The 24,892-nt window shown below is 38.6% G+C and overlaps 1 protein-coding gene across 1 annotated transcript in view; it reads right to left on the bottom strand.

Moving 5' to 3' along the window:
* PRTG (protogenin) overlaps positions 1 to 24,892 on the bottom strand; it is an 88,554-nt gene that overhangs the window by 35,344 nt on the left and 28,318 nt on the right. Inside the window, 9 exon segments of the mRNA XM_087744495.1 lie at positions 2,486 to 2,674; positions 3,868 to 4,173; positions 5,214 to 5,378; positions 11,121 to 11,368; positions 12,018 to 12,177; positions 12,778 to 12,936; positions 14,100 to 14,237; positions 14,553 to 14,686; positions 15,618 to 15,762. Coding sequence (XP_087600621.1) covers positions 2,486 to 2,674; positions 3,868 to 4,173; positions 5,214 to 5,378; positions 11,121 to 11,368; positions 12,018 to 12,177; positions 12,778 to 12,936; positions 14,100 to 14,237; positions 14,553 to 14,686; positions 15,618 to 15,762 — 1,644 coding nt within the window.

The raw sequence follows: 24,892 nt of genomic DNA, 5'->3' as shown, positions 1-24,892 counted from the left end.
GATTAGGAATAACCTTTTCTTTTGACCATGTTATCCAACATATATGAAACCAAAAATCTTAAACCACACCTTTCCCCTTCAGGTTTCACACTTGCAGTATTCTACTAATTCCTGTAGCTCATAATGAAGACATTTATTTTAAAGAGGCTGTCAATAAATCAGTAGTTTAGTGTCCTCAGGAGAGGCAAATGGATGACAGAACATTAGTCCTCAAAGCCTCTGTCCAGTTCATGAAGATTCAGTTTACCATAGTCACAAAACCTAGAGCGGTGCCTTGCCTTGTTTTATCTCAAATTCTACTAGGTAGGACCACTTCCTAATAAGTACTATTTTAAATTTGAAATGCATAAATAAAATAACCTGGTCCAAATAATTTAGATTATTCACAAGAAATAAAAGAAAATCCGTCCCTTCTAAATGCGTGGATGTTACTACAGTCTTTGTGGGTTTATATATTGTGTCTCATTTTACCTGCTGTATTCTCCACATGTGCAGCTGCCACAGGCAGAAAAAGGCTGGCTGAGCACTGTTTTCTAAGAAATAATTTAGCACGCACAATTATTTCAAACAGGCAGCTTCTCAGTGGGCAAATACAGTAGTCAGACAGGCACTGTCACTGTGAGAAGCCTATGTGAAATTTCCAGGCTTCAACATATGTAATCATCTTAGCAGTGGAAAATCATAACCTAATCAAATCTCCTGGGCCAAGTGAGTCTTTTGTAGCTGTAGCAATGAATGCAGTTTTCTGTAAATGCTACAAAGCAAACAAAAATAAGAAACCGGCAAAGAAACTTACACAGGAAAACTTCCCATATGTGATATACACTTCAAATAACTCAATACATCCCATTAAAAATAAAACAAAAAGATTACTTCTTCTGAAGTTATTTGAAAAAAAGTGGATCTAACCTATGGCAGCATAAACTACGCATATGTGAAAAATATAAATGATGGCCATCAGATTATAGGGAATGTATCATGTTTTGGTCACCATATTTAGATACTTAGAATTCTGATAAGGAATAAGCACTCAACACATCACGTGCACCATGACTGAATGGCTAACTCAAGCACATGAATTCTTCCAGGCCCACACTTCTTGTAATTCAGTTAACAATGTGACCATATTAAAGCTGTAATTTCCCACACTCACTTTGCTTTTGTTTTCTCCTCTGTCTACATGCTTACTGGAAAGAAAAAACAATAAAAACACACAGATAACATACATTCTATCATAATTCTGTAAAATAATATTTTAATCTGAGGAGGATTAGTGTACTGAGAAAATCCATATGATGTAGATCGCACAGTTCATAAGTTTGCATGTGTCTGAAATTACTGCTTTGTAACTGCATAATGAGAAGAGAAAAAAAAAAATGCATTTATGTCCTAGGACACACAGACACCACATCCTTTCAACCCACTGCTCTTTTGTCTCACAGCTCTGTTAAACAGTCAGCTGCTGCCAGATGCTCTGGCTAGAAATGGTCACAGATGGTCAGTTGTCCAGTTAACAGACCAGAATGCTCTCCTCAAATCTCCCCTAAAATAGTATCTCAACTGTATGCAGCAGATGAGAATATCTGAGCATGGTCAAGAGGCCATTTGACCTAGTTAAGACTGCAGGTCAATTTTGATAATTTAGTGAAGATTAATTCTCCATACTAAGCAAACTATCTCGACACACTTCAAACACTAACTGTCAAATCCTATATTACCTTTGCTGATTACATTATAGATCACATCTTTTTATGAAAGAAATTCTCAGTTATATATGTAAACAGAAGCACCTTCTACCTAGGGATAATACCAACACATCTGTACTAACACACATTGCAAGAGCTACCGGAGGAAAGAGAGTCAGATGATTTATGGAAAGACTCCAGTGGGACTCAGAAAGCTCTGTGCCCTAATCTTTGTGCTCAGTCCCACAAATATTTACCAGTACTCTTTAAAAATATTAACAGGATAACAACATGCAAAAGGGTTACTTGCTACTACGGCGAGCAAGCAGTGCTTGTTGTGCAGTATAGCTGTGACAAAGGTTACAAATAACAGAGAAATAAGCTAGAAATACCAGAGAAAAATCTTTGGTATTTTGTATTAATCTTTCACTGTTTCTAGATCAGGCGTAAATACAGAAAAACTGAAAAAAATTAGTATTAAACTGTATATTAAAAAGACATGTCATTTACTAACAGTATTTACTAACGATAAGTTCCGTATTTTGTGATAAGTAGTTGGGTGTCCTTCTTCCAACTTACAGAAGATTTACAAAATCTGGTTATCTAAGTGTTGTGCAACACATATTTGAGAGAGGATTATTCCATCAGCAGCATAACCCAAGCTTGCAAAGCTTATTGCTGGGAAAATAGATGGCCAAACCTAATGTTGTTGCCTTACAGGTCTAATGATTTAAGCTCTCTAAGATGTCCTTTGACTTCGCTGTCTTCCAGAAGAGTTAAGAAATATTTTACGTACTCACCTAAACCACTGACAGTATACTCAAGATCACCGGCATCCAACAGAATTGGTCCGTTCTCCTGTTGGCCTTCTTCTTTGTAATACAGCTTGTACCCTTGAATAGTTGCAGTGTCCTCAGAGTCCTGCTGCCACTGTACTGTAATGGTTGTACAGTTCATCGGCTCCAAACGCAGCTCAGGAGACTTTGGTGCTGATTTTAGAGAAAAATATTCTTATATTCTAGAAACAACTAATTTTCACACAAAAATCTGGATGCCCATCGGTCCAAAGTTCACTCAAGACTTGGATTCTAGCTCATCTGTGTACTCACATAAGTATTTCTTTATTATGATGTCTGACTCCCCATAAGCTAATCTAACAACTTAATTTAGGATAAATCAGAATAGAAACATTTTTTTAAATTCTGCATCTTAATTAATTAATTAAATCTATAAGGTAGTTATTTTCAAAGAAAAAAGAAAACACTCTGAAGATAGTTATAGAATTACCTCCTGTTTTAAAGTGAGCCAGAACAAATGTGATCAACAATAACATCACAGTTCATCAAGTGCTAATAATCTGCTATAGCAGTCAAAAGTCAATGAAACCTGAAGTGGATGGATGTGGATTACAGCTAAGAAATAAAGTTACAAAATCAAACCTACATCTTTTTCAAGCCATTCATGCAAAGCTGAATGCTCTTCTGCAAGACATTATTAAATAATAATGTAATCTAAAGCTCTATTATAACAACTTAAATTAGACTTCAAATATCAAGTCAATTTGCATATTAAAAACATACGTGCATTTTGTTTGTAATACAGACGTACATGCATCAACTCAGATCTTTCAAGTACCTGTACACACTGCTAATGTGTAATGTCCCAATTTGCAGAAAGGTATTTTACACTGAACAGCAATCGGGTTTGGGGTTGTTGGATTTTTTTATTCAAATTATATGGAACAGAAGAAAATGGTGTTATCACCGGAAATGAGTCTACAAGCTAAAACATTTGAGCAGCTCACAAACATAAATTAGTTTCCTGCCACCATTTCAAGTATGTGAACATCAACATGTGGAAACAATCAAAGATTGACACCAAAATAATATATCAGCTTTTCCTTCTCCTGTCACATATAAGGCCTTTCATAAGACAGATTAGTTCCTTTTCAACTTTTGATCCTGAACTATGTATTAACTGCATTTACTAAAGGAATCAGAAGGTTTTGCAGATTATGCACAGAATCATGGTTAGAACACTATTTTCTAGATCACCAGAACAAGAAGATGTAATGGGAAAACCTATTTCACATCCTTGCATTATCTATCAGAAAAATCTGTAGCCTTCACATGAAGCCTGCAATTGACCCCATCTCTAGGCTGCTGGTAATGTTAAGAATTACCTTTCACGCTTGTAGCTTTGGGAGTCCGGTGGGAAGTCCACAAAGATGCCTCTCCCCAGCCAATCCTTGTTGCAGCAGTGATACGAACCAAGTAGACACTGTCAGGCCTCAGGCCTTCAAGGAGATACTCATCTGAAGTCCCTGGAAGCTCCAAGACTTGGATTTTGGTCTCCGTGCTGAGGCGGAAAGACAGACGGTACAGGACCACTTGACCTCTCCTGTATTTTGTGGGAATTGGCAGCCAAGAGATGAGAATATCCGTAGGACTCCTGCTTGTCAAACTAATTTCAGGAGCTCTCAAGGGAACTAAAAAGGAAAAGACAAAGCTTTTTTGCTCAGGGAACAGAGAGATGGAAAATTCTCGTCTGACACCTTAGCCTATGATGAGGTGCCAGTAATGTAAGAGTAAATAATCCAAGTTTTGTAGATGCTTGTTTAAGGATAACTTGACGCTGCTCATACTTCTCACCTTCTGTACACAGTATAGCCTTAGCAAGCTCCTTTCTGTAAGGCTTTCAACATTTTCTTCTCTTATTGTTGCCAGCAGCAATCAAAGGCAATCAGCGCTTTACTGTTCTGACAAACTGACCGTCAAGTTTAGATGCAGCAGCTTAAACTGAGAGTCTAGACAACAACCTGTACTGTTGAAGACTCAGTGCATGTTCTCTTCCGCCAACCATATAATGAGAGTAGTAACTCCTGGCAAAGAGACAGGCAGACAACTGGAACCAGCAGTGTTCCACACTGCCAAAGCTTAATCCTGTCAAAATTTATTTATCAGTTCTAATGAACTATACTAAACAGTTTGTTGTTGCCACGATGTTCAGATTAGTTAAAGAAGTCAGTCAGTAGGGTTTTTTTATGAAATTCTGATTCTACTAACAAGCATATAGACCAAAAAAAAAACCCAAACAAAAAAACACAATTTTTTTTTTTTTGTATAGCAAATGTTTATTCCAAATTTTCCTTCAAAATTTGCAAAAGAAGCAGTGGATATGCAGTTTGATTCACATTTCAGATGCCCAAGAGAGAGTCATAGAGACTAAATCCTAGGCTATCATCAAATTCTCAACACTGAGGGAGTTCTTAAAGATCTAGAATAGTTATTCACATGATTTAATGAAATGTCTTTCAACATAGAAAAAGACACCGTTTAGTGCAGAATGTTTCCCTGTCAGAATGTTATTTTATTCTTATTCCTTTCATTAGCTGGGTCAGGCTTACATTGCACATATCCAGAAGTCTCACTGACATCAATGGAAATTTGGGATCCTCAAGAGCTATTAGCACTGGATTGCACATTTTTATTCAGTGCAAATAAAAATGTTCACCTATATTTGTCTTACCATCTTCAAGGGTGTGCTGAGTCACATGATCTGACATCTGACTGGCTCCCAGAGGCATATAAGCTACAATATAGAAGGTGTAGTTGCTAGCTGGTTCCAAGTCATCAATAATGTAATGGGTTGTATCATTTCCAATGACCACTTGGTACTCTTCGTTATTTAAACCTGGCATAAACCAAGGGTTAGACAATAAAAAATTTCTGATAATCCCTAAACATCACAGTATCTTGGCTTTAAGATCTTACAAAGTTATTTTATGTTCTTCCCCAGCCTACCTCTATTTTTTCAATCCTACTAAGTAAAAGCTCTTTTATGCACAGGAGTAACTGTGTCTTGCTGTGGTGTAGATTATGGTGTTTCAGGATTTTCCTGAATAAGGGATGCTGAATGCAATTCTAAACCCTATTTAGAATTAGTCACAACAAACTGTGCCCAATGTACAGTAACACAACAGACAAGCTCTAATAGCCTTATCATTCATACCAAGCTTCTAAATCTATTTGTTTAGAGTCAGGGAGTTTTTTTTCAAAACCTATTTACAGAGCCTTTCTATAGCAGACTGCAAGGAATGCAAGGGCTTCACTCCATCAAAAACAAAACAAACACCCCCCCCCAGAAAGAAACAAACAGAAAGAATTTATTCAGCAAAAGGATCTCATTTTAGCCTTGCGAATTCTATTACATTTGATTGACACGGTTTTTTTCTTTAATTTGGAGAAAGGCCAATAAGAACAGACCAGAATAAGCTTCAAAAATGTTTGGCTCCTTAGTGAGTTGGTAAAAAAAAAAAAAAAACCCAACAAAAAAAAGAAAAAGAAAAATTCTCAGCAATTCACATTAAAATATGCATAGCAATGCATGCAGCAGCCCTTGTCTTTGTTGGGCTTTATTCCTATAGAGGAAGGCTATAAAGTGGAATAAGTGTGGTGAAAGCTGCTGTGTTAACGAACAATTCACACCAAGTGCATGTCAACTTAATCAAAACTCTGTAAGAGCCAGCTCCTCCTCTTCACAACTGAATTTATAAACAAAACGAAAGGCAAATTCCACCATTAAGTTTTCCCACATTTATGAATTAACTTGATAGCATTTTAATTAGACAAGATTACGAGCATCTCACAACAGACTAGTTAATGGCTTGTTAATTAGGAATTGCAAGGCACGATTTCTGACCTGCTAAACAAGATCCTTGAGCTCAAATTAAAAGGACTTGTTCTCTCATTGAATGGATTGCTAGGCCTCATGCAGAGGCCCTAATGAAACAGCCATAATAGAGAACAAGGCTTGCCTTCCACCACAATCAGTGTTCCCTTTGTGCCTTTTCTAAACCACTAACAAGGAATTAACACACTCCAACATGCACGCTCATCAGACCCTTATTCTTCTGACCACTATGACCCTGATTTGAATGTAAAATATTCTGCTTAAAGAAACAAAAAACAAAATCACAAAAAAACACCTGTTAGTTTCTTCAACTAACTTGATTAAAACACTAACTTTTTTTTTAAATAGGGAAGAGGACCTGAACCTGTTTTTACAGTGAAACATCAGAATACTCAAGTTGTGAAATTAAATGAGTGTCTTTTGTATTCAAAGCACCTACCACATTATGAAGTCCACAGAAAAAACTCTACAGAACCTCATATGATTAGTGTATTATCCAGTTTTCCTTTCTGTTTAAAGTTTATGGAATCATAAGCATCAATACAACTTAGGAGATTTAGCACGGACTGTTTTTCTTTTGCAATAAAATGTTCTTTACTCACACTGAAAAATGTGATCCCTAACTAAAACAAGAGAGCAATATATGAACATAAATGTACAAAGTAAAAAGTTACACATGAGAAGCTTTAAGCAAGTAAGATATGCTCTAGTTAAGTCAGATATATCTGAGATAATTTTTAATCTTCATTATGGTCTGAAACAGGGTGTGAGGGCAGACTGGGGAAAGACAGGCTGAAAGCAATACATTCATACAAACTATTTACATTAATACATAATATATTTACATATATATAATACATAAAATATTTACATTAATCCATTAACATTGCCAGGAAGGACAAGGAGAAGGCTGAGGTACTTAATGCCTTCTTTGCCTCAGTCTTTAATAGTCAGACTGGTCATCCTCGGGGTTTTCAGGCCCCTGAGCGAGGAGATGGAGATAGGATGCAGAATGAAGTCCCAGCTGTCGAAGAGGTGGCAGTCACCAACCTGCTCCTCCACCTGAATGCCCACAAGTCCATGGGGCCAGACGGGATCCACCCGAGGATACTGAGGGAGCTGGCAGAGGAGCTGGCCAAGCCACTCTCCATCATTTATCAGCAGTCCTGGTCAACCGGGGAGGTCCCAGATGACTGGAAGTTAGCAAATGTGATACCCCTCTACAAGAAGGGTCGGAAGGAGGATCCAGGGAACTACAGGCCTGTCAGCCTGACCTCGGTGCTGGGAAAAGTCATGGAGCAGATCATCTTGAGTGCCATTACACGGCACATGTGGGACAACCGGGGGATCATTACACGGCACATGTGGGACAACCGGGGGATCAGGCTCAGCCAGCATGGGTTTATGAAAGGGAGGTCCTGCTTCACTAACCTGGTCTCCTTCTATGACAAGGTGACCCGCTTAAAGGATGAGGGGAAGGCTGTGGATGTTGTCTACCTGGACTTTAGTAAGGCCTTTGACACTGTCTCCTACAGCATTCTCCTGGAGAAGCTGGCTGGTCACGGCTTGGGTAAGTGCACTCTGCGCTGGGTTAAAAACCGGCTGGACGGCCAAGCCCAGAGAGGGGTGGTGAATGGAGTCAAATCCAGTTGGCGGCCGGTCACAAGTGGTGTTCCCCAGGGCTCAGTACTGGGACCGGTCCTGTTCATATCTTCATTGATGATCTAGATGAGGGGATTGAGTGTACCCTCAGTAAGTTTGCAGATGACACCAAGTTCGGTGGAAGTGTTGATCTGCTGGAGGGTAGGAAGGCCCTACAGAGGGACCGGGACAGGCTGGATCGTTGGGCCAGGGCCAACTGTATGAGGTTCAACAAGGCTCAGTGCCAGGTCCTGCACTTGGGTCACAACAACCCCATGCAACGCTACAGGTTTAGGGAGGAGTGGCTGGAGAGCTGCCTGGCAGAAAAGGACCTGGGGGCGTTGGCTGACAGCCGCCTGAACATGAGCCAGCAGTGTGCTCAGGTGGCCAAGAGGGCCAACGGCATCCTGGCTTGTATCAGGAATAGTGTGGCCAGCAGGACCAGGGAGGTGACAGTGCCCCTGTACTTGGCACTGGTGAGGCCGCACCTCTAATACTGTGTTCAGTTTTGGGCCGCTCACTACAAGAAGGACATTGAGGTGCTGGAGTGTGTCCAGAGAAGGGCAACGAAGCTGGTGAAGGGTCTAGAGAACAAGTCTTATGAGGAGCGGCTGAGGGAGCTGGGGTTGTATAGTTTGGAGAAAAGGAGGCTGAGGGGAGACCTTATTGCTCTCTACAGCTACCTGAGAGGAGGTTGTAGCAAGGTGGGGGTCGGTCTCTTCTCCCAAGTAACAAGCGACAGGACGAGATGAAACGGCCTCAAGCTGTGCCAGGGGAAGTTTAGGTTGGATATTAGGAAAAACTTCTTCACTGAAAGGGCAGTCAGGCATTGGAAGAGGCTGCCCAGGGAAGTGGTTGAGTCTCCATCCCTGGAGGTATTTAAAAGAAGGGTAGACGTGGTGCTTGAGGACATGGTTTAGTGGTGGACTTGGTAGTGATAGGTTAATGTCTGGACTCGATGATCTTAAGGGTCTTTTCCAACCTTAACGATTCTATGATTCTATGATAATTATCCAGAATTCTTACAGAGTAAATAAGGTGTTGATAATGTCAACAGTCTATGTTAGCACCTCTATGGTATGGTGTGAATGTCATCAAAAGGTTTTCCTTAATATTTAATTTGCATTTCTTTAAATATAGTTGCTTCTAAATTTACATTAGAGAGATGGCTGATATGATACTTTCTCACAAAGGCATTTTCTAGGTTTTTAATAAAGCCTCTGATATGTGGGCAACATTGTCAGAAAGGTTTACAGACTATCACTTTGAAAGCAATTATTTTTACAGAAGTGCAGTCCACTAGCCTTTGAAGCTCAACATTTTTTCTACAAAATGAGACAAAAGTGGTTTTATGTACTGATGCAGATCCTCTGGTACTACCCAATCATGCTACCAAAGGAAAAATGCATGCAGATCACCTACATTTTTATTCCCACCACTGTAATTACTCCCCTTAACACAGCCCTACCCACTCTCCCTGTGTGGATTTCTTTACTAATGAGAAAGGATGCACAACAGCATTATATTAAATAAGTATCACAAGACAGTCTGGAAAGATGAAAAAAAAGGGGTATTTGAGAAAGCAAGTTCAAATAAATCAGAGTTTTTTGGTTGCTTGCTTGCTTTTGTTTCGAGTTTGTTTTGTTTTTCAAACCAAGACAAGCTATAATCTCATTTCACAAGATATAAACTTTGGATAAGCAAGCAAATGAAGCAGGGATTGCAAAACGATTTTGCAGAAAACACATTTCAGAGATACCTCCTTTCACTACTGTGCAAGAGCATTTCCTCCACAAATACACACTTCCCTAAGGACAGTTTTCCAGTTTTCTTTTCTTCAGAGAAACCAGTCTCTGCTCTCTACACTGGCACCGGATATATAATTACCCAGATAACTTATCTAGTGTGACTTTATTCATATTAACTTTAAGAGGGGGTTGTGAGCACAATATCTCAGTGACTGAAAGTTTAGGGGTTAATTTCCCGCACCTCTTGTCCTCATTATCTTTTAAAACTCTTTCCTTCCCTCCTTCAGACAAAATTCTCTTGTGTCCTGAAATATCCCACTTGCAAAAGCAAAGGCAGCTATTCCTGCATCAGTATTAGAGTAATTAAGCTGTCCTTCCTGTCTTCTGCTTAGCAGATGGCAGACCGGTATTCCACACAGAGCTGAGCATCTGCAGTCCTGCCCTTGAATAAACCACTTACTGAATAGAAATGGAAAAAGAAATCACTCCTAGAAAACAGAGCTGCATTGCAGCTTAGTTTAAGCCATGCACCTAACAAATTTTCAAGTCATTTTGCAATCACTTCGCCTGCTTATGAAAAATGCCTCTTTTCTATCACCTTAAAGATTACCTTAACTTAAAGCAATTAAATAATACTAAGGGGTTTTAAAATGTCTAGTTACTCATTTTTATTCTAAATATCCATTCCCTTTTATATAGGAATTTATACAGCATTTCAGAGACTAGTATAAACCATTCATGGCTATTTCAGCATATTTTAGAGTTTGAGTATACTTTTCTCATTATAGAAGACCAAGGGGTGAAAGGAGAACAGATTTTACCATTCAGCCAATATTCGTTCTAAGAGAAGATAGTTAAGCCAATAAAACATCGCTTATTCTACTCCAAAATATACGAAAGCCAGTAAAGTCGCTAGAATGTGGGGATCTAGACAAAAGTGCTGTCTCTGGTGAAAAGTTCAACTCTGTAAGCCTCCAGGATTCTGTTGTATGCTCTGTCCTTCCCTGCCAAGCATACACATGGAAGAGAGTAGGCAGAAGCTCCTACTGAGGACAGAGGGAAACCCAGATAGTACTATGGAGGCCCCAGGTTTTAAAGCCCATGCTTAACTTTAAGATCTGCTCACTAGAGTGATCAGACAAGGATGAGTTGGAAGAACACTCAGTCCCACAAATGAGATATGGCAAAAGCATTTTTCCCCAAGCATGCCTGTTGATTATGATATGCATTTATATGTTGGTATGCTCTGATGCAGCCCTGGTTATGAAGCATTCAAATTTGACAGTCTTTGCAAGGACATTTAAGTTCTTACCACATACAAGTAGTTAAATAGTATTTAAAGCAAATTGCTTACCTTCTGCTTTCATGTAATGCACAGAGTATGCAATCACTTTGTCTGAATTATACAATGGCCTCTCCCATGCTAGCAGGATCGCTGAGCTTGACATTGTTTCAGCATGGACATTGTAAGGTGCACTGGGTCTGTCTTCTGACATAACTACAGTAAGCCTGGCCCTGGAGAGAATAGATCCCTGGCTATTCTCAGCCATGCACTGATAAATGGCATCGTCTTCAGGAATGATCTGGTTAATCACCAATTTACTGAATCCAAAAGGAAGAAAAAGGAGGAAAAAAACTCACATCGTGAATAAACTTAGCTCTACATAATGCAACAACAGTTACATTTGCCTCTGCTTCATGAGTTTAGTATAATTGACTTATGGGCCACAAACTCTTCTATTAGAAATGGATGTGCAGCTGTGAAACTTAGCAACTTGAAGTGTTCCTCAAAACCTGACATGTTTATGTTTATGCCTGCAAAGCCAGGCACAGCGAAAACAAGCCTGTAAATCTGTTCCCCCCCTGTAAAAAGCACAACCTTAGGGTTGTCATTTCTTAACCAACTCTTTAATGTGAGCTGCTCACGACACAGAAGTAGTGAAATGGAGCCTGAAACAACTAGCAAGATTCTGTTCTCTGCTACATTACTGTAAATCTAGAGCAACTCTGTGGTGAAATCACTTTAGTTTCCCCCCCAGGCAGTGATCACAAAAACTTTGCTGAGGATTTTAGGTATTGACTAATGTGCATTCCTTCTGCCAAGGAAATGCCCTTAACTACATTTAATGTTCAATTTCATGTTTACTTGAGTTATATCTTGCTTGGCTATGTTTAGTTACTGGAATTTCATCCTTTGGTAAAGGATCACTACATCACTAGTACAGCTCTCATACAGCAATTGTAATCTTACCTGTTGTACATTTTTATTCTACCATTGGAGTGTATTCTCCTTCCATTTTTTAACCATGAAATTTTGGGGACAGGATTTCCTTCTGCCTGACAAGCAAAACGAGCAGTACCAGCTCTAGGCCTTGTTAAACTTTCCGGCCATTCCACAAATGAAGGTGGAGCTACAGATAAGTAACAAGGGGGGGAAAAAAAAAAATAAATAAATCAAGCCCCCACAAATGCAAGGGCAGTCAGAATAATAATGAATTTTCCACACACAAACCTCTCTCCTCAGGCCACTCAAATACACATATACCCATGCAGAAAGCACATTCCATGTGAACAAAGCACGTTTGTTTAAAGATACATACTATCTGCACAGATAGCAACATTTCTACACAATTTTGTTCATGCATTTATGAATACAAACAAATCAAACTCCAGCCTATGACATACTGCTCACGAAGCATACATATTTCTACTTTGTTATGAGATTCTTTTCTGTGTTGAAAGACTGTCTTTCCAGAGCAAACATTGCACCTGGGTATCTCCAAGTGCAAATGAACTGCTAGTTTATAACTCAGATGTTGAGTATCTGACACTTCTCACTAAGTCAACAGACAGAAGAAGGCAGCCACAGTTCTGTGATCTGTTTCATCCCTGCAGTCTCACTACAGCCCTTGGCACACTATGCCTGAGATAAAAATTCAGCCCAGTACATAGCACAGCTCAAGACAGACACGAGTTGTTAAAACACACTGTGGAAGTCAAAGCAGGCTCACCCAGCACAGTGAGAGTTGCCATTGCTACTGTGAAGTTTCGTGTGCCCGGAATAGTGGCTCGACAGACATACACGCCTGCATGCTGCACCTTTACATCAGAGATCATGAGGTTCCCATTTCCAAGGACACGGGTATTGAAGACGTCAATGGACTTATGGTCTATTTGAGAGAGTGGGAGAAGAGTGGTTACAAGGCTGTTCAAGGTATCTAAATAATTTATCTAAATAGGGTTGCCTAGGCAGTAATGGCATAGACTAGTGTTTAAAAGTCAAAAGATGCAAAGGAAAAATCACAGATGAGCTTTCAGAGGTTTCCATTTTGCATTTGCTTTGCTCTTCACTCTAGTTATCTGACCATTCAGGTGGTTGGGTCTCACCACTTGCTAAGTGGTTTATATCTGAAATTCACCATCACAGCTAAAAAACTAATGCCATTTTCCCAGTTAGTCTCCCCAGTTGCCTTGCACTATGGTTCAGTTAATCATTACCGGTATCCACATCATCTTTACAAACAGCGATCACCTGTCTCCTCCTAAATTATGCTGGGGATAAGATGAGTATATTTGCTTATCATATATTTTATTTTATTTTCACAGCAAATGCTCTATGACTGTTAAGTAACTTTTTTCTTACTTGTTTGTCTATAAAAGCCACTGAATCAACCAGGAAATACATGTTTATTTCTCCCACTTTTAGAAATAAAAATGCAGGAAAACTTTTCATGCTTCTACAGGTACAGTCCTGACTTTCACATTTAGGCACATGTTAGAATAAAAAGAGAGGTAGTTTTCACGGAAAAACGTGACACACTGATGAATGTTATTATTCTCATTGCACTCCCTCTCTTCACCCCTTCTAGGTGGACTATTCTGAGTTTGACTATACCTATCCATAGGGCTATGGCCCATTAACGCAAGGTCCAAATCACATTCACATACTGCTTCTAAGAAGGGGAGAAACATTTACAGGATTGTTTCATAGGATGCAACCACTCCAGCCTGCACTAACTCACCATTGATTCTACTCCAAGTCACAGATCCCTGGAGGTCACCACCCTACCGGCACTTTGCCCACACTGTGCCGGGGGCAGTGTAGGATTGACAGCAGAAGTGGGGAGTCCAAAGCCTCAGAAAACCTCAGGTCTTCTTAACAGCAGTATGGAAGAATGCAACTAGAAGTGTTTCACTTATCCTACCCTAACCTACTAATCGTTACCTACTACATGAAGCCTCAGAACAGTAACCTAATTGCTGAAATCCTTTCTTTCCAGTTTCACTTCCTCTCCAAGGGCTGAAGGTTGTATGCTGTAATTTTAAGACCTACCTAACCGGCTCCATGAGATGATTGGCTTTGGATTCCCTGTGGCTACACACTCCAGTATGACAGTTTGATGAAGAGATGCCGTAATGTTTTGAGGACCAGCTATTATAGATGGCTTGTGAAAAGGCTTCAAGTCTGAGGCTTTGGAGGGAAAAAAAAATTAAAAAAAAAAATCAAAGAAAGTGAGAACAATTAAACAAAAACTCAATTAAATATGAAATAAAACATTACATTTTTTAAGGATGCTTAAAATTAAATTTACACCAAAGCCTTATTTCAGTAATTGTGAAAACTTACACTGAACAATATTTTAGCCACAAGATACAAGTGAGAAAAATTATTATTTGGGCGAGTGGTTCAGAGGACGGTTATAGCACTTCAACACATATAAGTGTTTTTGCTATGATGTAGAAAAGAACATAATGCCATTGAAAAAAAATCTCACATGGTGAGTACCTGGAATAACACTCAGCACTGCCTCAATGCTTTTACGTCTATTGGCTATTGTTGTGGCAACACATCGATAATTCCCAGCATCCTTCTGTTCAACACCATAGATCTGAAGAACTCCTGTAGGTAGAGCAGTTATCCTGTCACAGAAACAACAAAAAAAAAAGTAGATAAATGTTCAGCCAGTGAACACCATCATGGAATTAACTACTTGATTTACAAACAGCCACTGCTACACTGACCTGGGAACAGCAGGCTGGATACTCAAAAACATTCTCTATACATGACTCACCTCCCCGCATTTCTGAACAACAGGCAAGATTCCCCCCCCCCAGCACCACAATGAGAGCAGAGGAATTTACTTTCAACAAGCAGATCCTTCTCACACTCAGAAGCAACCATTCTAACCTTCTTTAGCCAGCTACTACATTCCTGCTCTTCAGGTTGGCTGATTTTTGGCAGCAATTTCTAATATACTGGCATAACTGGTATGCAGTTCCCAGAAACCCACCTATGCTTTCAATTTTTACGTTTCTCTTTTTACCTTCCTTTGAGTGCTATGTATCTTAGACGTGTTCAACAAAAGTTACATGTCAAGAAGGATGGGAGTAGGTTCAACGAATACAATCTGGACAGGGAAAGAATCTAGCAGGGACCAGGCTGTACGCTACAAGTTAATCAATTCAAGAGAAGTCCCCCCGCACAGAATTTCCCTAGCATGAACTGTTTTAACTCAATTTTCTGTACATATAATTCTTTATTGGCCCTCTAAAGAAAAACGGGTTCAGCATCAATTCTTCTGTGAAAGCAATCCTGCTAGTTCAAACCACTCCCACAGCCAAAGTCCATCTATTCTGCATCCCACAGCAATTCCCAGTCCTGAGGATGACTTGCATACAAAACTCTCCAATGACAACATAACTATTACTACCTATTTTAATAGTTGACATACTATATACATGGAACCTTTTTTATGTAATGGCATTGCAAGTATTCAGATTTTCTTCTTGTAGCAGGCTCAAAATTATCACAGAAAATAAATTACATTCTAAAATGTGTAACTCTACATACCTGTCCACCACTAAAGGTAAAGTTGTTCGATTCACTTCCCATGTCACAGTGGCAGGAGGGTTTGCTGTTATTTTACAGGCAAATCGAGCTACTCCACCTTCTTGGACCTCAGTCGAAAGTGGCTGGACTTCAAATGCAGAAATGGCTAAAAATAAGAGAACATGGAATTTAAAGGACTAAAGTGAGGAAAAGTTTCTGGCTAAACCAAACTCCAGATCACAGATCAACTTGCAAAAATACCCAGAAATACTTCAAATATTCCTCTTTTCTATATGCAAAGAAATATAGGTCTAATTACCTTGTCAACTTTGCTCTATAGCATGGTTTCACTGGTTGAAGGTTTACTTACAATAACTGCTTTAACCTAATTTGGTAAAAAAAAGTTTCAATGAAAATGAAAATGACACTCTCAAATAGAATTAAGCAAATTGACTGGCATGCATCTGGAAAGCATATCAATTATTAAACTACTGAAGTTCATATGAATTCAACTAGTTTGGGACTGATCCCACTATACCTCAAAACTAAAATATGACTGCAATAGAAAATTTCTAAAACAACATTCAGTTCCTGACAGACATATTTTAGTCCCTTAATAATGCTCACTTTAGTAAAGGCATTTGGAGAGTTGTGCAAGTTCATGTTTGATAAGAAAAAGAAATCAAACCCATAAAAGATCTCAAAATAAGTTTAATCATGTAACAACACTTTCATCCCAACACTCCGATCGGTTGTCTTATTCACAGGGTATCAATATAATTTCAAGCATTTACAACTTAAGGAGTTCACAAAAATTGAGCCAATTGAAGTGGCAGATCAATAAATACCTTCCAGCTAACAGACACCTAAGAAATTGATCAGTAGTTGGATTTCTTTGCTCAGACGATAAAAGCCAAAGGGAAAGGAATACAAAACCTTCTAATTAATTGCTCTATTTACTGCTATTTACAACATAATTTACAAAAAGAACAACCCTTTAGCGGCAACTCCTTTTGGATAACTCACAACACAAATAGTTCCACACACATTTTCACCCCCTGCAACTGCACAGGGAACAATCTCTGCATAAACTCAATGGTACTGATTTGTTTTTTTAAAAAAGCAGATTTGAAATAAATTTCGACTCCTGTAAAAATTACACAGAAACATGATTTCAATAGATAAACCAACATTACTGAGTTACCCATCTCTTAACATTCAAGTTCTGTGTTGAAAGAATTCTTCTATTTTACTTGTTTATTAATTGAAATGTTCTTTCATCCTAGTTACTCTAATGTGTTCTCAATAATACCCTTCTGCGTAGAAGACACATACAGTACTGACACACACCAAGCATTCTAACAAATGCTCCCCACCCCTTGTCATTTTAATACTACTGCATAGCATCAATAGGTTAATATTGGAGTGTGAAGGAAATGTGACATGACCCAGTTGCTTTCCTCTCCATGCACAAATTAACTCCTAACACGGGCCTAACTACTTAACTTAAAGATTTCTATTAGTAGTATACGTATTTCACTTCCCAGATCAGAATAAATCCTTTTTTTGCACTGCATTCCTGTAGTTGCATCAGCACTGCAGGAATAAGCATTTCTTATCATAAAAGCAGAGTTTAAGTATTGCAGCTTTGTGAACAGACCTCCCAAAGATTGCAATTAACTTAACAAGACAACCAAACCACCTTGTACAGCAAAATCACCTGAAAGCAGTTTAGGCCACGTGATGCAAACACCGTGGCTGTTGGAAACTAGGTCTGGTACTTCAAATGTAATTCAGACTCCCAGGACACAAGCAGAGATGCTCCTGGTATCCATTTTTACGACCAGTCCCATGCTTTTGGCAGCGGGTCCCCACAGCCCCAGCACACTCTGCAGTCTGTTCCCTACCCACCTTCACGGCAGACAGCACCAGCCTCTCTCACCAGCAGAATTCAACCCAGTTCCCTATGTTCCACTTTTTGTTTGTTCTTTCACTTTTGAGCAGTATCAGGTTCAAGAACAAACAAACAAACAAACCCCACAACTCCTATAAAGATGTTACAATATAAGTCTTAATTTGAAGCCTGTTGGGGGGAGAAACAAAACCAGTTCTCTCCTTAAACAGGTTTTGTTTTGATTGCTAAGGAATCATCAGAAGAAAAAAAGAGACTTAGTAGATCTTTGTCTACCTACAGAAGTTCAGCTTCACAGAACAGAAAGACTCAGTGCAAGTCAAATAACCTGCATACACACCAGGTTGTTCCCATAACTCTAAACTTTATGGATTTGCTTTCTGCTCAATTTGATGCAGTCTGACTCTCCTGTAGTTTTCCACCACAGAAGGGAGAGGGGAAGAAAAGGGAGAAAAAAAAGGGAGAAAAAAAAGGGAGAAAAAAAAGGGAGAAAAAAAAGGGAGAAAAAAAAGGGAGAAAAAAAAGGGAGAAAAAAAAGGGAGAAAAAAAAGGGAGAAAAAAAAGGGAGAAAAAAAAGGGAGAAAAAAAAGGGAGAAAAAAAAGGGAGAAAAAAAAGGGAGAAAAAAAAGGCACATCCAGGTTTGTCTCACTTCCTCCCTCCCCTCCCTCTCTGTTCTAATTCCTCCCTACACAGAAAATGTGTTTTCACCTGGAGTCAGTGTATTTCCCTAGTGCTGTTCTTAATAGATTTTCTAACAGAAAGCATAGTGCTTTGCATTCTTCATTTGTTTACTGAAAGTATGATGTGGCAAACTAGGCAAGTCTGCTTAGCTTTCAAAATAAAATCTCTAGGAATGTAATAAAGGCATAGATATTAAGAACAACACAAATCAATGTAACCTGAGTTTCAGAGCCATCATGTAGCACAGCTGCACCACACAGCCAGTGGTATAAGAAAGGACCATTTTAACAAGGCAGAAAGGTAATTATACAGTCTTATTGAAGCAAAGCTCTTGCACACCTTTAAAAGTTTCGTCTCCATAGGAACTGCAAAATCACACCCAGAATTTTCTTATATTGGTACAATTATTTAAAGGGACAGAGTGAGACAACAGAAACATAATATTTGGTTTTCATTTATGCATATAAAAAGAGTGATTTATTTCCATGCATCCGTTACATTACAGCTGAAGATTAAAGACAGAAGCAAGACTCTCAAGAACTACAAAAGAAACTGAGGAAAATTAGTATTTCACAGAACACAAAATGTCATCATAATAGCAAGCAAGAACAGATTCAGCTGTACTACTTAGAAAATCCAATGCAAGTTCTTAATTGAAGCCAATATTTAAAGAACATTTTTCCACCTGAGCAAAAACAATGCATTTCCTCAGAAAATTAATCTTTAAAGACAGCAAAAGTCAGAACTACGGAGAACTGCACAAAATCTTCAGAAAAGCTCCTTAATGTCACTAAACGTGGTTTTAGAAACAAAAAATCCCCACATCTCTTATCTAAACTTATATGTTGTTTATCAGTTTAGCTCAACACTTGCTCCTTCTAGATCTTGTTTCTTTACGCAAATCTCTGGTTTATTCTTAATTCTGACTTCATTTGTTCCAGTAAAATCTGTTTTCACAAGTCTATTGCTGTCTCGTGAAACCTGACCTCTTTGTAACAGGCTTGTTTTCATGGCAAGTGCTGATACCAACTCAGAACCCCAAGAAAAAGTCATTAAAGCAGTGCTGTTAAGAGGCCAGAGCTCTATAAAATGCATAAGAAACAAAGTCTCAAGAGACATACGTTGTTCCCGAAAACAACCCTGCAAAATGCAATAAATGTAAGTGCCTTTTTATTTGAGTTTTCCCCCCTCTTCTCCAGTCTATTTAATCATTTTGTTCCCAGATTTATAGCCAAAAGAAAACAATTAATGTTACTCCAAGAACCTGATGCTCTCACCCTTTTTAACCTGCCAGATAATAAACGCTGCTTACAGAAGAAGAAAACAATAGCTAGAAACTGTATTTACTTTTATACATTCCTGCAATTTCTGTGATGGGAACGTGTGTTTGTGTAGTTACTTTTGAGTATGAATACCTCTGATGGGATAAAACACACAGTTCTGTCCAGTATTCCCTCATTTACCATGGAGGCAAATATCCACAGGCTCAAAACCCAACCGATTACTTGCTGTCACACACTGATTAAACATTAGAGAAACACCGCTGGTGTCTCCTGCACCATACACAGATTGAATACTGTCCTGCATACATGGAAAAAAAATTTTGTGTACCTAAACAGATTTACATAGATTTAACTATTAAGGTACAAAAAAGTAAAACTTAAGAAGCTCATCCATCACATCTTTTGTTTGTTTGTTTGTTTAGTGAAGCAGTCCTTCACCCACTTCAATTATATTAAAAAAAAAAAAGAGATAAATAAACAAACAAAAAAGAAACACAACACACCCACTTCATTCACTCCTGCAATGAAGTCCTCAAGCTCGTTCAAGCACAAGTCCAGGTGACTTGTTCCCTTACATGCTGCACTTTCTACTCACACGCTTTGTGTCATTAAGTGATTTTCTGAAGGAGCTTTCTTAAGAGGCAAAAGAAATTCCAACAACCTAAATGTTTATTATTGTTAAAGCTTGCTGGTTTCATCACAGCTGATGCTAGTCCAAGACTGGACTGCAACTGTATAATAAAGAAACTGAAAGAATGGAAGATAAAATCCCTGAGCTGAAACTACTCCCTGAACTGAAACAGTAGCACAGAACTGGGTTTCATGTAACCAGAAAGCAGCAAACATTGAGAAACTCTCCAGCACATGATACCGACCACTTAAGTGTTTCTCAAGAGATAATGGCCACTCAGACAGATGAACTGCTCAGGTGGAAAGAACAAAAGTGCGTAATGCCATTTATAGAACTTATGTGTTAATGCTATTGAGAATTACATAATAGCCCTAACCCTTCAGATGAAACCAAGAATCTTTTCCTTTTTTTTTAATTCTCAGGCAAAGAGGTTTCACTTGAGAAAAATAAAACTTGCATGTTGAAGAAAAGCTATGGCTTTTTCCAAAGAAATGGATTTCAGAACAGCACATGATAAATTTAATATCAAATGTTCTGTTTTTGATCTAGTTTTCATGATGGTCTCTCTGAAAGTGTGTTTAAAAATGCAACAAATACACATGTGCATTAGACTTTAGTACCGAAGCCAACTTGCACATATTTTCCTCGAATTTAGCGTGATTTCTCAGTCCTTGCAGAAGTGAGGCTTAAAACAGATTATGCCATGCCTTTTGGTACATGAACACATATTTCCAAATGATTTGCTACTCAAATGGCACACTCTGGTCTGGATCTGGATGGGAAATAACCTTTACATGAGTACTGACAGATCCAGACACATGGCAAGACTACAGACAGATAGTTGTTCTCCCCATTTCTGATGAAGCGGCTGGAGCACACAGAGCTGGAGCTGTCGTCAAGTGATCTAATGGGTGGATCTTTGCTGAGTTTCCCAGGAGATGCTAGTAAAAATTAAATAAAGTATTTGGGAGCTCAAGTTCAGCTTAGTACATACAGTTCAGAGGTGAATGTCACACAAATGGAGCAATATGGGTGAAGTTTTTCATAACTAAGTGAAAAGGGGTTATTGTGAAAGGATGTTCTGTATGTGCTACCACAAGCACAGTGATTTCTTACATTCACTCTTAAAATTCTAACCATGTTGTTTGACCTAGAATTATTATTTTGAAAATGCAAGGCATAAAAAGGAGAGATCTCAGGAGAAAACAGAACCTGACCTGTAAGGAAAGAATAAAAGAGCTGGGACCTGATTACCCCTGGGAAAGGAAACTGAAGAGAGAAGTGACAGTCTTATAAATATACAAAGCAGATATTATAGAGGACAGGGAGCGATGACTCTCAGTAACCAGTAAGAACAGAAAAAGCACGAAGAGGCTTCAGCTCTAGCAGGGCAAGTTCAGGTGAGGTTGCTGAAGGGAAATGTATTAGCAAGGAGCAGGCAAGTAAAGGAGGCGATACAACTGGTACCAAAAGGGGTGCCTGGGCTGTTACCTATCTGCCTGAGGGCTGGGACACTGCTCCTACCACTTTCCTCACACCAAATGCTACAGTAAAGATCCTTTAATGAAGAAAACAATTTTGTCCTTCAGAAACATCCACAATCTATTAGTGTTTTTTTTTTTTTTCCCAGGCAAAATGACAATTCAGAGTAGGTTTGTATGAAGAGGCTCTTCAGTTTCCAGCCCTCTGCCTCCACCCCCCTTCTCTTTCATTCTTCTTTGCTTTTCACAGGTTTATCAGTGTAGTGTATTTTACATCCATAGGCCCTAAAATCTGTGGAGATAAGATAACGAAGCTGGTACATAAACAAAAGGATATCTAAGAAAGAGTCAGTGCCAGAAGCACCCCTTGGTAGAACACAACAATCCCCTAAGGCATCGCAGACAGCTGAGATGTGCCACCGCTTAACCTCACCTGGAACCACTGTTGCTGGACAGCGGTTTGTGCCCTTGCTATTCAACAGCTGATGCAGCTGAATAGCTTTATCAATATCCTTACACATCTCCATTCTTCTCAAGCCAAGTGAGTCAATAAACTTCTTTCAGAGAAAAAAGTGACAAGATGACCAACAGGTACCAGAGGTAACCTCTGATGCCTCAACAGCTGTTCAACTGCATTGCAAAGAGAAGGACAGCCCTACTGATTTTTAAAAAACAAAATATCAGCCTACTTATTTAAGATGATATATTCAGAATTTGAAAACAAGTTGAATTGGAGAGAAGTTTTGCAGCAACACAAACCTAAACTTTCAGTCCAAAAAAACCCTGACTGTCTTTAATCAGTATAGGCTGCAGTCTAGAAATGAGTGCTGCTTTTTGAGAAAGATATCCGTGCAAAGAGAACAAGCACAAAGCGCATGGGGAAATCCAAATCTTTCAAAGTAAAATATTATTGGATTTTTTTAAATTATGAAGTAGGTTATAAACTGCTGTGTTTCAATTTAAAATTAATAGTTTTAATTAAAAAAAAAAAATCCTAAAGCCAACTTTGGCATACAACATACAATGATCATAGTTCCACACTAAAGTATGGAACCTTAAACACACAAGGAAAACCTCTCCAGATAACTGTAAAGTCTCATAAAATAGGATTTCTAGGATGCAGGTAGATGACAGCTCCTGAGGCATTTAAAATGCTATATTTTTACTAAGCTGCTAACAAAGCAGCTTATACGTCAATTCATACAGAAGCACGTAGTCTGTAAACGTCACCTACAAGGATGTGTATTTTGCTCAAGGGATGGGAACATGCTGCTCCTAGTTCACTAAGAAATGTGGCTGCAGGTCTGATTTAAATTATAACTTACATTCTAGATAGGAGACAAACATCTCCTTTGCATTATTATTTAATGGCAATATAATAACCTTCCAATGAAGTCGCCAAAGTACCAAGAATCGCCCAACTGATTCTGAACATCTTCAGTGACCACTAAATATGAATATAAAATAGTGGATATGCTCATATAAAGTATGAACATCAGAGAACGCTAAATTCTAGCAGGGACTGTTTTAAGGCTCTTGATCTAACCTGTCCTTACAATTCACTGCGTCATGATGCACTCAAAAAAATTTCAGTAACCGCTAGGCTGCTAGACCAAGACCGAACACATGGACCGGTATAATTTCCTTGTAGTCTCCTGTCTGAATCTCTTTATTGTCTTTTTTTTCCTACTTAAGTTGTGAATTTCTTGGCACAGGGACTACATTTTTTTCTGCATTTGCTCAATTACAAGCAAATGCTGTCTTCTGCATGTATGAGGCCGTATCTCAGTTTACAACAATCTTAAATCCATTAACAAGGAAGCTGGATTTTTTTCGGTTTCTCTTTTTTTTTTTTTTGCAACTATCCTTTCTGTTTCTGTTCATTAATGCATGTATTAATCAGCAAGACTACCATACTGAACGTAGGTGCTACAGTTGATGACAGGGATTACAATGCTCAGCTTTTCCTTATAGATTTCTATTGACCTTTTTGGTCCAAATTACATCTGTTTTCAGCAAAACACCATGGACAATTCAGGTAACTCCACATCACTGGCACTGTCTGCTCTGCAAAAACTCAGAACCTGCAGTGGTGTGGGTCAGTGAGGACATAAGTAGGACCAAGAATGTAAGATAAAATTTGCAAAGTGTCAGCCTGACTTCACCCAATGAATAAACTTCCTCTATTTAAAGAAAGTAAAATCTAAAAAAATAGAAAAGGAGAAAGGGGAGAATAAACTGAAAAAAGTATTATAACTATCTTGAAGTCCCTGTTGGGATTACTGTAGTTAATTGGACCACTTACACAGAAAAAGTACTTACTTTCCAAATAAGTACAAGTAGATCCGAAATTGTAAGTCATTCTGGAAAGTAACCAGACAACAATTTACTGTTGTCACAGTGGAGGCATTGCTACAGCTGCAGCAGCAGAGAAGAGATCAAGAGAAAATTGAATTTTACTGGTATACTGTGATCAGATGAAGACAGCAGCACCATGCTAAAGAATATGTCTTCATATAATTATGAGCTAAACATCTGAGGAACAAACCATCTGACATCCTCTTCATTGAGCTGGATAAAATCCAACATAATTGGAAGAAAACCGAAGACAAAATAGTAAAACAACTAAACACACAGACAACGGAGGAGACTACTTGTTGGATTTTGCTTCTTGCAAAGTATTCTCCTTTAACTGGTCCTTCTCTAACTCCAAGGATCAGACTCGATGTTATCTTACCTTGCTTTTCTTTGAAACGCAACAGTATATGTTAACTTGGGACCAAAACATTAGTCCTCTAGACTTCTTGACCACTCTAGGCATCAGAAAGATTTTTTTTCTGAACTATGGACCTCTGGTAGTTTAGCTCATAAATGCAAGCATCTGCAAAGACTTTCTCTTCCTCCAGTCTCACTCATTGTCTGCACAGATATTTTCCTCCTCTTAATGGCTATTATTTAAGGCAAACAACTGAGTTTGAGACAGAACTGAGTTCCGTCTGTAAGAGGAACTGATATCATCCAGAACACATTTGGCCCTTTCAGGCACAAAGGAAAAGTGTGAGTTCATTCTGACTGTTATAAAAGAGTAAAGAGGAAGAGATCGTAATTCAAACATACTGGTAATGGCATTCCTGTAAATTACCAGAGATTTAACTTTTCTGATAAATTGGAAGTGTGGCTTTTTCCCTAAAGCCACCTGTTATTTTTAATTTCTGCCAGAGTGGTTGGGATAAGCTTAACTAAAATACACTTTTTCTATACCCTTGCATTTTAAAGAAATATTCTGAAATTGCATAGTTTTTTACTA

The sequence above is a fragment of the Nipponia nippon genome, unplaced genomic scaffold (genome assembly GCF_047370975.1).
Source record: "Nipponia nippon isolate SJK-2023a ecotype South Korea unplaced genomic scaffold, ASM4737097v1 scaffold_9, whole genome shotgun sequence".
Taxonomy (NCBI): domain Eukaryota; kingdom Metazoa; phylum Chordata; class Aves; order Pelecaniformes; family Threskiornithidae; genus Nipponia; species Nipponia nippon.
Note: the sequence above shows the minus strand (reverse complement) of the source record. Positions and strands in the feature narration are given on the sequence as shown.